This window comes from Neopsephotus bourkii, unplaced genomic scaffold (genome assembly GCF_033783945.1).
Source record: "Neopsephotus bourkii isolate Nb327-2 ecotype Australia unplaced genomic scaffold, CSIRO-AGI_Nbou_v1 NB_357, whole genome shotgun sequence".
In the NCBI taxonomy this organism is placed as follows: Eukaryota; Metazoa; Chordata; class Aves; order Psittaciformes; family Psittacidae; genus Neopsephotus; species Neopsephotus bourkii.
This window is the reverse complement of record NW_026900863.1, coordinates 1827699-1844043: the sequence shown is the minus strand read 5'-3', so window position 1 is coordinate 1844043 and position 16345 is coordinate 1827699. Positions and strand designations below refer to the sequence as shown.

At 41.1% G+C, this 16345-nt stretch overlaps 1 protein-coding gene across 3 annotated transcripts in view; it reads right to left on the bottom strand.

Annotated features, from left to right (window-relative positions):
- The window catches only part of SLIT3 (slit guidance ligand 3), a 520423-nt gene that overhangs the window by 91345 nt on the left and 412733 nt on the right, over positions 1–16345 (bottom strand). For all 3 annotated transcript variants that reach the window (XM_061348428.1, XM_061348427.1, XM_061348429.1), the window contains exons 21-24: positions 15976–16108; positions 5771–5839; positions 4133–4204; positions 3878–3949 (exon numbers count right to left, since the gene is read on the bottom strand). In XM_061348428.1, coding sequence (XP_061204412.1) covers positions 3878–3949; positions 4133–4204; positions 5771–5839; positions 15976–16108 — 346 coding nt within the window. The remainder of the gene's footprint in view (positions 1–3877; positions 3950–4132; positions 4205–5770; positions 5840–15975; positions 16109–16345) is intronic.

Genomic DNA, 16345 nt, shown 5'->3' with positions numbered 1-16345 from the left:
CATATATTCTGTGAAGGGGCACATTTTCTTTCCTAGATGCCTTGGAAACTTGTTCCAAGTGAAGCTGAGCAATGACAAAGCCTCTGTAACAAGGTAAACCCATTACAAATGCAAACCCATTTGCTATGAATGACTTCACTACATGTCTCAAACACTGAGGTATGTTTCCTGCATTTTAATAAGAGAAACCACATCAGCAACATCATCACCATGCAGCTAAAATGAAATGATAAATGCTAAACTCCTTTAAATTCACAATAATAGACAGTGGTGAGAGAATTCAACAGTGTAATAAAATCTTCTTCCTCTTGGATCAACAACAGGAATCATACACATTTGAACAGTTAAAGCACATACAATTATACGTGCATTCTCCCTCAAAAGCACAACTTTCAGGTGTCCTCTTACCTAAACAGTGGTAAGCAAGCAGGGGTATGGATTTAAGGTAATGTGGATTTCCTCTCAGAGCACATAGTAACAAAACACTTTAATTTTTGAAAAAGAAACTTTCTTCTGCATGTAATCTCACTAAGTTACTACTTTGTCTTCAGGTAAGGAACACCAGGTTACTTCAGACACAAAGGGAAAGCTTTTTCTGCAAGCTATGATCTACCCTGTAAAGCCAGAAATGTGTCTAAAAGCTTGACTGAGCTTGCAGAGCCACATCCCATCAAGGGCAAACACCTACAGTGAACCCCAAAGGATGCCAAACCCTGCAGGAAACAACACAACTCGGACGTCAGAGGAAGCAGGAAACTAAAATGTCATTGCTCAATGCTCAGAACAGTGATGATTCTACAGTTTTATTGCATAGGTTCAAGTAGTCATTATGTGATGCAAGAAAAGCCTCATACCAAAGCCAAATGAGTGCAGGATCCAACAAGGAAAGTGTATTGCAAAAATTAGTTCCAAAATTATTAGCGATAGCTTTATCATCACACACATTACTATGTTTGTGTAAGCTTTGAGCTGCAGTAAATATCCACTGGTTTTCATTAAAACTAGAACATCTTATCTTAGCAGAATATTCTGCAACTTATCTATATAATAAATATAACATGGAAAATTGTTTAGTGATCTGAGCAAGTACTTTTATTTCTGGACTTTGCCTCTTCATTGAATCGTGACAATATGTCAGAAGTTACAACATTGCATACAATAATATTGAAAATAATCAGTTCAGGTCTATCAGAGAGTTCTAATATTTATAATTAATTTGTCTCAATCTCAGTTCTTTTTAATCCATTCACATTTAGCTTCTAAAAAGACTAGCTTTGGACAAAAAGCCCCCAAGCAAAACCAAATTGCCAATGTTTCACTGCAATAGCTTTGGTGCAAAAACTACGGATACCAACTTCTGCTTATTACAAGAACTCTTCAGGTTCTATGTTGAAACACCTCCCCAGCACACTATGGCTGCCATTAGGGATAAGCCAGGTGAAGCCTGAAGATTAAAGGCCTGATTGTGTAAAAACACTGATACATATTCAGGCTTAAACATCAACATGTTGACTCTGCAGTTTTCTCAGTTGTGCTGATAACTGTAAGAGGGAGGACAGACGCAGATATCTGTCAAAGACCAACTTCATCATACAGCTATGATTATTCTGATTTTCAAATACATATTTACTATATAGGCAAAAAAGTAAAGAAAACAAGGAACTGGGAAGACACAGGCACCTACATAAGAAGTGTCTGCTATGTTCAAAGGCATGTACAGCCAAAGGCAATGAGAGCTCTATTTTCATTAAAAAATAAAAGTGGAAATTGTTTTACTTTTGTTTTCTCTATTAAATTCCCCTGAGAATACAGATAATAAATAAGTGACAATACCAGATTGCACACTGTCACTCAGAAACCATTTTCTCTCTGGAGAACCAATTTGTACTAACAACATAGATGACATGTGGCAAAAGTTGCAGCTGATAACATAGTTTTGTGGGCCGTAATAAATCAAATCAATCTGGAGTCTTCCAAATGCATGCAGCAGAGACAGAGATTTTCATTTAGGCTGCATTTTACTCACGCTGCTCTGTGCAAGACAGGGAGGGCTTCTCCCTTGAAGGAGGAAGATATTCTTTCAGTTTGATTAGCAGATAATTTAAAAAAGCCAAAAGATAACAAACGTTATTAAAATACCGTCCTTTGTTTCCGTTCATATGTGGCCTTCAAGAACAGAAGTAAAAAGACAAATTGTAGGTACTGGAAAGAGTGAGACATGGTGTATCTACACTGTAATTCAGGGCAGAGAGTCCCACACTAGCTTTAATCAAGCTTGCATATCAGACACAGGCCAGAAGACAGCTCCATATGGAATAATTTATTTGGCCATGAACAGAACATATTCATCTGTGGCTGAATTTCAGGATTCATGTAACACCTCGAATGTGGCCTTCCTAGTGCACTAGAAATCAGAGTCCCAAGCCAAACTTAAAACAACAAATCCAAATCACGTATCTTTCTTGTTTTTACTAATGAAAACTGGATATTAAAAGCTGTCTTGTAAGCTAGGATGCTGAAACCCACATGTCTATTTTACCACTCAAACCACAGGGAAAGAGCTTGGCCAAACAGCATTGCCTTATTGCTTCCACAGTTGCAGTACTGCATATATCAACACCTTAATTCCACACTTAGGGAGTCAGTGGACATTAACTATTGCTCTTCAAACCACAGAAACTTAACGCTTGTGAAGTAATAGCATGAAGTTTCAAAGGACTCAGAACATACTCTTCAACTCCTCTGTCCTGACCTTTCAGTGTTCTAAGACCTCTCTCCTTCAGCAAACTAAATAATCCCAGCACACATAAGGTATTGAATTCATTTGCTTTCAGTTGACCGTGCAAGTAATGGTGACCTACTTGTGTTGCTGGGCAAAAAAAGGAAGAAGGTGAGGAAGAAGGTGGCTTCTCCACCTTGACATAACAGCAGCACATGGGGTAATGTGTCCACACAAACAACAAAGCACACGCAGCCTAGGGTCTGTTTCTGATGGGGCAGATGGGGAGTGGGAGACAGTATACAGGAGACTGAAGCAGGAGTCAGTCTACCAGATGCCTAAGACAAGCTGGCGGGGGCTGCTTGCTGCAAGGAACAGGCCCACATCCCATACTGAGACAATATAAAGATGACTTTCAGAAGAAACTGTAAACGAATTGTTCAATTCAGAAAACTGCTGAAAGCAGCTACACTGGAAAGAAAGAGTACAGAAAAGGATCTCCAAAGAAAGAAACCACACGTGGACACCTCTGAGGAGTATGCCACTAGTCAACATGAGGTGAAATTTCATTTACAACTTAACAACATTAGAGACAGACATCTCGGCATTACTGGTGCCTAGCCACTGGCTTCACTTATTGTTTTAGTGGATGTTCTTCTATCTTACCTTCAGAAGACTGTATTTTTATGTAAACTTCGCCTGCAGGAGTCTGAATTAATAGATAATATTCTAAACATTCAGCAGGTTTCAGTAGAGATGCTCTTGCTAAAGCATCCAATAGAACCTTACACTCTAAAACATGATCAGTTTTTCACAAAGTCTTTTCCTGTGGGGCACCCAAACACTGTTTAAGTAGAAGAGACAGACCCTATACAGTCTCTTGGAGGGCTGTTTTCATGATAGTTCTTGTTCCTGAACTATCAGAGGAAAGACATTTGTCCTGCAAATGTGTAATTGCTTCTTTTCAAGGTCTAGCATTCACCTCCATTAGTCATTACCGGACATAATGCACCCAAGTACAAGTACATTGAAGCTAATTGTGTGAAAATATTTATGACTGCTGGATCAAGTGAAAGCCATCTGCTCATTAAACACCTCCTGTCACCAACAGCATTCTAATAAGCTGCAATTCAGCTGCATTGAAGAAGTGGTACTTACAGCACTCGAAGAGATCTGAGTCCATTGAAGGCGTGGACTGGAATGCACCGGAGTCTATTGTAACTCAAGATGCTGGAAAAATGAGAAAACAGTTACAGCCTTCTATTTTTGTTGATTATTTCACTACCAACTCAAACACAAAGCAGCATAGAAATCCACATATGCTTAAGTAACAAAATATATACTAACTGTTCAACACCTAAGATGGTAACTGAAAAGCAATTACAACTATTACCAAAACTTTGGACTACTTACAGTGTTGATAATTGAGTCATGTTGGTGAAGGTATAGTTGGTCAATACACTTATGCTGTTGTTGCTCAAATCACTGAAGAAATACACAGAGAAATATCACTTATATAAATGAATTGAGAAATAAGTCCTTTTTAAAGTTTACTTAATATCTGCAAAGCAAAATGCTTGAAGTAATTAAAAGGTCACATATTATCTACTGATGTATTTTGTAACCCTGAATAAGCTCTAAAAGCAAAGCCCATCAGACACCCCTCAAAAGCCTCAGTCAGAAATATTAAGGCCTATTTCCAGCATATAGCATTCAGAAAAAGAAAGCATTAGTGAATAGGGCAACTAAGATGATTAAGGGAGTGGAGCATCTCCCTTATGAGGAAAGACTGAGGGGGCTGGGTCTCTATAGTTTGGAGAAGAGGAGACTGAGGGGTGACCTTATTAGTGTATATAAATGTATAAAGGGGGAGTGTCACGAGGATGGAGCCAGGCTCTTCTCAGTGGCAAACAATGATAGGACAAGGGGCAATGGGTACAAACTGGAACACAAGAGGTTCCACTTAAACTTGAGAAGAAACTTCTTCTCAGTGAGGGTGACAGAACACTGGAACAGGCTGCCGAGGGAGGTTGTGGAGTCTCCTTCTCTGGAGACATTCAAAACCCGCCTGGACACGTTCCTGTGTAACCTTATCTAGGTGTTCCTGCTCCGGCAGGGGGATTGGACTAGATGATCTTTTGAGGTCCCTTCCAATCTCTAACATACTGTGATACTGTGATACTGTGGTAATACATGCAGTATTTTTGAAGAAGGATAAACAATAAATGATACAAGCATGGGTGAATATGTACTGTACCAACTTGCTTTGCAACATATCACAGGCATACCATTTCCATATGTTCTTCACACTGAGAACAAAATGTCATTTTTCATTTGGAAAAAGCCTTTTAGGCTCAAACAGAACATTTTGGTTTGTTGTTGCTCTCCCTTGAAAAACAAAATTAGAAATGTTTCCAAAACCCCTCACTCTTTTAAAGCAGAATTCCAGCTTTCCTTCCATATTTTGGTCTGAGGTTGTTCTGCCCATTTGACTAGAGTATCTACACAGCTGATTCCAACAGCATCTGAAAACTTCTCATAAATGGCTCAGCCAAGGAATTTCACTCCTGTGTATCTCAGGGAGCAGTTTACTGAACAAGGTCTAGTTGTGTCTCACCTGCACGAATGTTCAGAGCAGAAACACCTATGCAAATTTTCATTGCTTTAGCATTATAAATACTGCCTCACCTAGAACAAATTAATGCCATCTCCTGTGCTAATGACCTTTACAGCCTTGCACAGATAAATCTGCCAAGTGAAACTTGCAGCCTGTGTGTGAGTTTAGTCCTCTCGCAGAGACTGGAAGCTCCTGCAGAGGAAAGGGCTCCGGTGCTCTCATTCACCTCGCTCTTTCTACACTTTTTATGAACATTTATTGGCAACAGTGGCCGCTATGAAACTCTTTCCAAATTTAAATTACAGAAGGGGCTTGGGGTTTGTATCGTTTTGTTTTGTTCTTTTCCTCAAATACACACCATTTCTGTTCCACCTACAAGCTAGTGCAGAAAGAGGCAGGTAATTCTCTTGACATTGAAACCAGGTGTTTCTTACATCAGTGTGAGGTGTCTGAAGGTGGAGAGTCCCTTCGGCACAGCAGTCAGATGGTTTCCCTCCAGGTACCTGAAAAATGGCAGATTTGACAATTACACAAACATGTTAACAAGAACTCCTGTCTTTCAATCTACAGCGTGAATTGTCACTAGAGTCACCAAGGAAATGACCTTTGATTCACTGCTGTGAAACAGTTTCTTCTTTATAAGTGAATTATCCCACATGCAAAACATATAGAATCATAGAATAGTTTGGGTTGGAAAGAACCTTAAGATCATCCAGTTACAATCCCGCTGCCATGGGCAGGGACACCTCACACAAAACCATGTCACCCAAGCCTTCGTCCAACCTGGCCTTGGAGCATTCACAACCTCCCTGAGCAACCCATTCCAGTGCCTCACCACCCTGACAGGAAAGAACTTCCTTACATCCAATCCAAACTTCCCCTGTTTGAGTTTTAACCCATTACCCCTTGTCCTGTCACTACAGTCCCTAATGAAGAGTCCATCCCCAGCATCCCTATAGCCCCCTTCAGATACTGGAAGGCTGCTATGAGGTCTCCACGCAGCCTTCTCTTCTCCAGGCTGAACAGCCCCAACTTTCTCAGCCTATCTTCATATGGGAGGTGCTCCAGTCCCTTGATCATCCTCATGACCTCTGGACTTGTTCCAACAGCTCCATGTCCTTTTTATGTTGAGCCTATTATTAGTTATTATTATTATTAGTTATTACTGAATTATTATTAGACTTGGAAACAGATAAGGGATCTTTGGCCTACAGCAAAAATGACCATCTGGTTCTACTATGACAGCAGCTGAAGAAAGGGAGAAAAATTGTACAGCTTGTGCCCTGAACCTAAGCTTACCTTTAACAAGTTACTGTAAGAATGCTGAGTTCTGACTGACCCTGTTAGGAGAGGTTTTCTCTTTGCAGAAGTTCCTTGTACAGCCAGAACTGGAAGAGGAGCTGCACTGCCATGTCTCTGTGTTGCACAAAGTCTCACTTATTCCAGTATCAACACAAACACCCATGAGTTTGGTGGCACATCCTTTACAGCACTTCCTGCTATGGGATATACACACTCATCACCAATCCTTTCCAAAGTACACTGGTACAGGAGGAAAGCTTGGTACAAATTGAACACTGAAAACCAAGTTCTCTTTGAATACAGGCTCCTCCTACAAGCACTAGGTATATTAATAAAATAGCTTGTGTTTCCAGGGTGGAAGTTGTCTGAGACACCACTGAACGTGTCTCTATTCAGACACATGAACAGCAGGGCTAAAGCACGTGGCAGCAACGAGATGTGGGCCTTCTCCTGTTTATTACCAAAAAAGTGAGACAGAGCTGGCTTTCGGGTGAAACTGCACCCGTGGAAGATACCAAAGTAATAAGGCCAATGGAAACTGGCCACTGCAGTGCCATGACACTGTCAAGGTGACTCCAGACATCTGCCAGAAGCTGCAGAGAGACAAAACCTGGGAGACAAATCCAACCTTCTCAGAAACAGTGTGTAGGAGGAAGGCAATCCTGGCCAAAACCAGGACACTCCCTCCACAGGTGAGGATACAAGGTGAAGTGGTATTTCCTTTCCTTACAAGATACTTGTGGGGAAAAGGTTACCCAAAGAAGTGGTGAATGCTCCATCCCTGGCAGTGTTCAAGGCCAGGTTGGACACAGGGGCTTGGAGCAAGCTGCTCTAGTGGAAGGTGTCCCTGCCTGTGGCAGGGGTTGGAACTGGATGAGCTTTAAGGTCCCTTCAACCCAAACCAGTCTAGGATTCTATGATTCTATGATTTTTCCTAAGGTAGACATGGGCAGTACAATTGATGTGGTATGTTTTGAGAGATAATGAAGCATAGCCAGGAAATGCTGCCCACAGACACAACACCCAGTGTGCTGCCTCTACGGCTGGATATATAACCCAATAATCATGGTAAGAATTTTTATCCCACACATACCGTTTCCTTTTCTTTGGCAACAGACCTCCTTATTCTGCATTTACTATAGCAAATAATAATAATAATAGATTATTACTGTGCTACATGTTCTCTCACCACATTAACTGTAACAACACAGAGATGTTTGTGTAAACTAAAGCCAAGAAAACTTTATTTTTACATAATTTAAAAATAAAACCTATAAACACTAATAATTTCTTACATAATGCACTTTATAACTGTTGCATCTTCCCCTTCTATGTCAGCACAATGCCCTCTCACCATTTTCTTCTGCTTCAGCTCTCTTCTGAACTAAAGTACCCCAGGCTCATGGTTACCTGCTCTGTCTGTGTACAGGATCCCACTGAGGCAGAGTTATTTCAGAGCATACAGTGGAGGTGACCTTGCTCCTGCTAGGCTTAGGCCAGAGTAGTAGGACCACAGGTTTTTGCATTACCAAAAGTAACATCCTTCCTTAATGGAAATCCCCAACTGAACAAATTCTTCCCTCCATTCACAATGATCACAAGCATCAAGTGACAACACTGCCCACCAAACAGACCTTGCAAAGTAGTGGAAGCTGCTCTGCTGACACAGACCATCACAAACTAAAGCACGGGTTAGTTCCGCCACATTTACACCTCCCATGGACATTCATATCCAGCAAGTGTAAAGTCACTTACTTCATTTTGACTAGATTCGTTATAAATTATATTGAAAATTGAGTTCCTTGGTGAATTCAGTCCATAAATTGTTACACAGAAGATTCTCAGAACTCAGGCACATATGTTACTATTTAAACAGGGCAGATCATGTCTCATTTCCCCAGTCATGCTCTGTGATGGACGCAGCAAGCTGCTGGGAGTCTGCGCCTTCTCTTTCATCCCAGAAAGTCACAAATCTTAAACCCATGCACCAGGGTAGGTTAAGGTTCCAGTCTTTATTCCAAATGCAAAGTCCAAGGGGTTTCCAAAGGAAATCAAAAGCAGGTCATGCATTATGTATTTAGAAGCTATATATGAATTTCCTTTAGGAAAGGAGATTCAACTCTTGCAATGTGTTGAAATATGCAGAAATATATTTTCAGTATATTCTCTTGTTGATCCCAACATGAAATAGCCTGCAATTTGAACAAACTGGTGATGGCTAGCCAAGGCTTTCCCCCATTTTCCTCCCTGGTGCAATCAAAAGTTGAAGGTACACATTTTATTCTAGCGCTTCATTATTCAGGCTAACAGACATGCAGACCCCTGGAGTTAAACCTCTACAGAAGATCTGCTTTGAATAGCTTTGGATTTGTACTGCAAGCAATTCCATGGTTATAGAAACGTGGTAACAGAAAGCTGCAATGCTTCTACCAATGGTATAATTTCTGAATAAACACACTGAAAGATTACTGCTAATATAATTCTCATGCAGGCATAAGAATAATTCCCCACTGTTAAACCTCTTACCACATTATACTAAGAATGGCAGTGTTTTCTAAGCAAAAGGCATTCATTTTGAAAGCAAACTTAAGAGCAATGCATCTGAAATAACCAGAGCTTTTATGGCATAAGAGCATGCCAAGAATCAGAAGGATCCAAGATGCAACACTGGAAGACACCGGTTGCTGCAGGGAAGCTGCTGCCCGCTGTGGGCCAAGCCTCTGTCAGAGCCGGGACATGGGGACAGCAGCTCTGCACCTTGCTGGGCTGAAGGTGATGTATGGGGGCTGGAAGGTGGACACAGGGAATCAAATCACCCATTCCTGAGGGTGAAGTGGTGCAGCTCAGTTACAAGACTGCTTATTTATGTTTACATACATATCAATGAGAAAACACGGATGAAGCTACAGACCCCTGGCCAAACAAAACAACACAAGCCAGAACAGAATGATGCAGAGGGAAGATTGTCTCTGTACTTCTTTTCAATCCTTAGCCAAAGGAAGATGATATGCATGGCATCTGGTGTGCAAAGAAATTCTGGCGTGAATGAAAAAATTCATGCTCAGAGTCAGGTTATTAATACATAGCCAGAGTCAAGAGCGGGTGTCAGCTGCCTTAATCTAGACACACTGACTAGTATCCAAACCAAGCGCATTTGCTTCCTAAAGTCTGCAGTTGGGGTGTCAGATTGGAAATTGGTTTTTACCCATGACTGCTGGTGGGAATCCTGAAGTCTTAATAATGATTTGTAACCGAGAAGCAATTACCAGAGCCAACACTGAAAAAACCCAAACCAAGCCACCAGATACCAACCAGGGAAGGCTTCTGTGGGGCCCGGCCATGCCTCGCTCCATGCCTTCACTGCAGAGCCCAGTGCTCGCAGCAGTCCCAGGGCTCATCCAGCAACTTCCACACACACTAACATCGCATATAAAATATTTAAAACTATGCATAAAAGTTGACAGCTGTTCTTTTTTTCCAACTTGTCTATTTTTATACTGAAACCACTTGGATTGGAGGTGATATAACCACCAGCCCAAGGTGCCAACGATTGGAATCACTTGGAACCTTTTTTGCACTGAAATGTCTATTCAGCCATAAAGTCAAGCTCACAGCAGCAATATGTGCTAAGAGAAGAAATTGGAGAGAGAAATCAGTTCTCAGGCAGTAATTGAAAAGGCACAAAGCCTCTCCTTTAATTTCTTTAAATATTTCATGTAGAATGTTACCGTACAAAAAAGATGGTACTTGACAATTTTATGCAGCTCTAAAATTAAGCTATAGCCTGAACTTTTTGATGCAGATACCCAAGATCTTAAAATTTTGATGCAAGTTTCATTTCCTAAAATTGGTGGTCTGGAAGAGAATTGGGCTGTGAAAGATGGAACATCCACAAAGCATGAATTTTAAGAGCTTCAATTACAGTTTCTTGAGAAGAAACAAAATTCTAGTACAGATCTAGGTACAAATCTGGATCTTGAATGTGCTTTACTTTTGGCAGCTCTGGATTTTGCTGTATTTGTACATCAGATCCCAACCTACAGGTTTGACACACAGAAACATGGCTGTGTTTGGGAGAAAAGTGAAGCCCTGAAGTTAAACTCACCTTCAGTCTCTGTTGGTGCTAAAGTCACCTTTCTGATATGTACTCAAACTTCGTCAGTCACTGAACACATTATTTGATACTACTGATACAATTTACTTTTTCTAAACTATCAGATTTGAAATGCAGATGTAAGTCCTCTGTTTCTGCTGTACATAAATACCCTTGCACAGAAATATCCATTCTCTCAATGAGAGGATTTTCCTCTGCAGTGAATTAAGCAGGCTGTAAAACCTTTTATGGCACAGGACCATCTAACCCCAAGTTTTGATCTTAATTGTTTTTCTCCTTTATTATCAAAGGAAAAGTCACTGAATTCTGTGTTAAGGGTCAGTGTATAAAAGAATTTTCATCCTCAAGCAGATGAGTTTAATCAGATATCTCACTTCAGAGTTATCCCTTTGATCAAGAGCAGTATAGGCATACTGAAAAATGCAACTAAATGGCTACAATATTCTACACGTACCGTAACTAACTGCTTAGAGCACATTTATTGCAGCACTTTGCATGGCCCAAATATGAGCCACTGGTTTTAGTCACAAGTCAAGAGAAAGCACAAATGCCTTGTTGAAAGATGGAGAAAGGAGGGTTGAGATCGGTGGTAAGTACCTCCAAGCAGATGTGGCAGCAAATTATGGGAAGCAGTATCCTCTGGCAAGTGCAGATACAGCTAAATAAAGCTGCTGTGCTAAGACTGAGGCAGCAACAGGCAGCAAACTAGAGATGGGAACCAAAGAGCTAAAAGACAGTTGAGGGGATCTCTGCTAGGAGCCACTTGTGAAAACTGTTGTGCCATGTACTGAATAAGCTTGCAGGCTAAATGAACCTACCAAAAACACACATGGGAAAGAGAAGGTTTGCGAGGAGAGAAAGAGAAATGGCAAAAGTAATGCAAATATTAATACGTATTAACATAAATGGAAAGAAAAATGATCACTAACAATGATGTATGGATGCAGGTTTTTCCTAACAATCCCATCAGTGCTATCATATAGCTCGGTGTCAAAACAACATTTGGAGTGTAGAGATGACATGATTAGTACATATTTATTCTAAAATACACCAGGCTCATTAAGTTACAGCTTATGCACACGCCGTCCACATTAACTGCCTCCAGTGTTTTTCCCCAGTGCAAAATATTATTTGCTGTAGGTCCATAAAAGCAGCTGGATGCTGTCAGATAAGACTTTATTAGAAATAGACTCTACTTTTGTGAAAATAAAACAAATATAAAAAAGAAAAACCTAGTGTTAGCACGCTGAGGTAATATGGAAAGGGTGTAAGAGCATGGGAAAGTTAGTTCAGATTGGGGTGGGGGGGGGGGGGCAGGGGATAAAGAAAAGGAAAGCCTGAAATACTAAGCAGCAGCAAGACTAAGCTCTAAACTAGCTCACTGCATCAACATTTTACTTCTGAACATCTGGACTAGAAAACTGAGTATGTTCAAAAAACCCCAAGGCTTCTTTCCACAGCAAGCACAGTGGGAAAGCAAGCAGGCAGTACGTAAATATACGGCAAAGGAGTCTGTAAGAAACAACGTAAGGCTTCCCTATTCCCAAGAAGCTGAAAGAAGGCTTGCCCGTGATGACGGGGTGTTGTGAAGGAATAGCTGGAAAACAGAAACTTCTTGCATCATCATCCCTCTAAAAAGCCAGGAGACCTAGTGATCTTTTCCACTCTGTTCTAGATGGAAGGTTTCCCTGCCAAGGTAATCCCTCCTCCCAAGGGTGGTACAAACCAAACACAGGGATGTCTCCTGTCATTCCAAGCTCTGAATGTGAAGGAGATAATGGTTTTCACATGTTTTGTCTATATACATTTCCAAACCAGAAACTCAGGAAGAAAGCTGGGAGGAGTAAGCCTGCGTCTCCAGTCCACCATGTAATAAAACATCGCTATGGATCTTTTTCGCTGAGCTTAGGAACATGGAAACTTGACCCAGCAAAGGGTAATGTTTTCCCTGTGTGCCTGTGCAAGAGATAATGTTCATTTTTGCATGTTACTTTTTAATACCTGTTACAATGAAAAAAAAATCCTGTCTAAGGCTATTTTAAGACCTTTAAGAGAATTTAAACGAACTTCTGAGAAGGCTCCATTCAGGCATAACAGACTGGTTTATCGAGATACGTGGCCGCTCTTTTTCTTTAACCATGTTGTGCAAAAACACACTGCAGTTTAATCAAAATCACTGCATCTAACATGCCTTGTAGATAAATATATCAATAATGGAAGTTTATTTTTAAGTTTATTCAAACTTAAACAGGGGAAGTTCAGGTCAGATATAAGGAAGAAGTCCTTTACTGTGAGGGTGCTGAGGCATTGGCACAGGGTGCCCAAGGAAGCTGTGAATGGCAGTTTTGAAGGCTGGGTTGGACAAAGCCTTAGGTGACACTTGGTCTAACATGAGGCATCCCTGCCCATGGGTTGGAACTAGATGACCTTAAGGTCCTTTCCAACCCAAACCATTCTGTGATTCAATGATTCTATAAATGTCAGACTGGCACATTTGTAAAGATTCCACTGAAATGCTCCCCTGCATTACAGAATCAGAATCAGCTAGGTTGGAAAAGACCTCTAAGATCATCAGGTCCCTGTTGAGGCCTCTGCAAGGAGGGAGCTGTGGGATACCAGGACAAGAGGTTCTTTTACGCCCTTGTCCTTCCCTTGGCATCATTTCTGTTCTTCATGATCCTGGTTTTCTGCGAGTGCCTGGTGGGAGCAGGGAGACCCCAGCACACTGCCCAGAGGTCTGACATGAGAGTGTGGAAAGGGAGACAGGGAGCATAGGCTGTGGTAACACAGAGCAAGGGTTTTTAATCTATCTGGGCACCTGACTGCTGTATTGGTGAGAAAGGAGAAGACATCCCTGCCCTGGAGGCTGCTGCAGCTCTCTCAAGCCATGCAAAAGCCATGGTATCTTCTGCAGCAGGTAACTTATGCATTTCCTGGTTTCAGGTGCTAAACAGGTCATAGAATCACAGAATGGTTTGGGTTGGAAAGGACCTTAAGATCATCCAGTTCCAACCCCCCTGCCATGAGCAGGGACACCTCACACTAAACCATGCCACCCAAGGCTCTGTCCAACCTGGCCTTGAACACCGCCAGGGATGGAGCATTCACAACCTCCCTGGGCAACCCATTCCAGTGCCTCACCACCCTAACAGTAAAGAACTTCTTCCTTATATCCAATCTAAACTTCCCATTGCTACCACAGAAACAAAACAGCTTTAAGATTACAGCCTTAGGACACGGTTCAAGGGAGCCAGGACTGTCCTAGGGAAATGGGGGTATTTTAGTGTGAGGAGTGTAAACAGATTGAACAAGATCAATGTCTTTTATCCTCTGCCCAGATATCTATTGGGTTCTCTCTGCCAAGTTATAGCTGTCCTCAAAGCAAAGCAAGAGGTGGGGTTCCACAGGAGATGCTGTTTACAACAACAGCAATGATAAATCTCAAACACAGAACAATAAAAACACATAAGTTCATGCTAGCAACTTGGGACCTAGGTGATTTAGCCCCTTCAAGATTATGGGCAGCACCTTATCTCAGTCTGGAAGCAGAAGGCAGGCAAGTAAGATTGACTTTTTTTCCTTAATATGTATGATTTATTTCATTCTTGTCACAGTTTCGACAGAGACATGACATTTTTAGTGTCAGTACCTGCAGCTCATCTTTTGGTATAGATACAAATAAGGAGCTCAGTTTACGTTGGTTGAGAGGAGAGTGAGATCAGGATTGAATTTTGAGACAGCTGGGACAGATTCAAGGTTATATTTGCAGAACATGAAATATTCAGAGCCAGCCAGGCCATGGCTGGCTGTGTTCTGCTGACACATTTCTGGATTGAAAGCAGAAAGCTGAACTAGAGGCTTGCAGCGCCAAGAGGCTCCTACTGAAGAAGACAGTCACGTAAACTCCAATGAACTCAAACTGCTCAGTTCCAGGCTATTGCTTCATTTGCCAAGAAATAGCTGAAGAAATGTAGCAGTTTTCAAGAATGTGAGATTAATTTCACTCTTTTTGTGAAAGCTATGTCACCAGTGTATCAGATAGTATCAGTAAAACTCAATATGCAAAATTGAAATAGAAAATCTTCTCAGTGTGGCAGTGGAAATCAAAGTAACATCTGTGAGTTCTTATTGTTGGCAAGTCATATTTGAATGCAATGAAACCTGAACAAGAACAGAGCAGAAACCACCTTGCAGGCTTTTTATCAAGGATGGCAGTATATAAGCGAATGTGGGCTGGACTTACCTTTTAATTCAAACCACTATTAACCATGACCTGGTCAACAGTGTCTCAAGAACATATGCTCCTCAGTCAGCAATAAAGTCTTGTATTTGACTACAACACCAGTAAAAACAGAGCAAACCCAATTCTCCCATCATTAAAATGATGTGTACTTTATTCAGCAGTTGCCCTATTACAAAAGAGTAAAAATAATACTAGACACTAAAAAATGGTAGAATCAGATTATAATTCATTACAAAAGTCACTGAACATACCAACTAACTCAACCTAGTACTTTCACATAGAAATGTTGATGAGACTGTAACAAGTTTCAGTAACAACTCACCTGGGATAGATGTGAATAAGGACCTGAGGGGGAAAAGCTCAGTGTTTCTATTGCCAACTGTTAAGCCAAACAGTTCCACCAGTGTGTTTTCTTTCCATGGAAAAAACCAAAATCTAGTATAAAGTCATAGCCAGGGGTAGATGAAAAGACTAGAAAGATGGTTCTCAACTAGGATGAATTTACTTTACAATTTAATGTAATTATCTGTTATTTTAGCCATTTCATGAGGTTTGGAGGAAAGAATTCATTGTTTGTTTCCACCACTGGCTTTCTTTTCCCCCTTTCTTAATCTCCTCAGAGGATAATTAGCTCACAGCTGGGTAAATCAGGAACATACTTTCATCATCCTCTCAAACTGCCTGTTGCGAGCTTAGGCTTCTCAGAAGCAGTACAACATTGTTTGATACTAATATATGCATTTGTTCCCTACACGTAAAATTAATAGGTACAAGGATAGATAAACTCTGTTCCTGTTACACAGCAATGTAGTCAGTCAAGGGACAAGTATAAAAATAACAGTGAAACCATATGGAAAGCACCAAAGCACAAAACACCAATCACTAAAGTCAAAGGCAAAACCCCTGAGGACCTACAAAGCCTCACTATGATGTAATTTCATTAACTTCTCATGAACAAAGCTATGTAAAAGGTAACTTACAGCTCAGTCACGTCTTTGGGAATTCCTTTGGGCAATATCCGCAGCCCCTTGTTGCTGCAGCGTACCACTGAGTCCACACAGGTACACTGGGAAGGGCAGGGAGGTGAAAGCAAGCAGCTGCTTTCTTCATTACCTGCAGCGGGAGAGAAACGGAGCATTAGGGAGGCAGCTTTACAGCCCAAAGTCATGCACCTTGAAGAGAACTGCTTACAAGGATCAAGGAGGAACATCCCTGAACCCAGGGTAACCATCACAATAAAGCAGATCCAATGCTTTGGATCAAGCTGCCTTCATACAGGTTCTTCAGGCAACATGAACAATGGCTCAAAACCCAGATAAATAGATTTTCCAATAAATGTTTTTTTCTAAG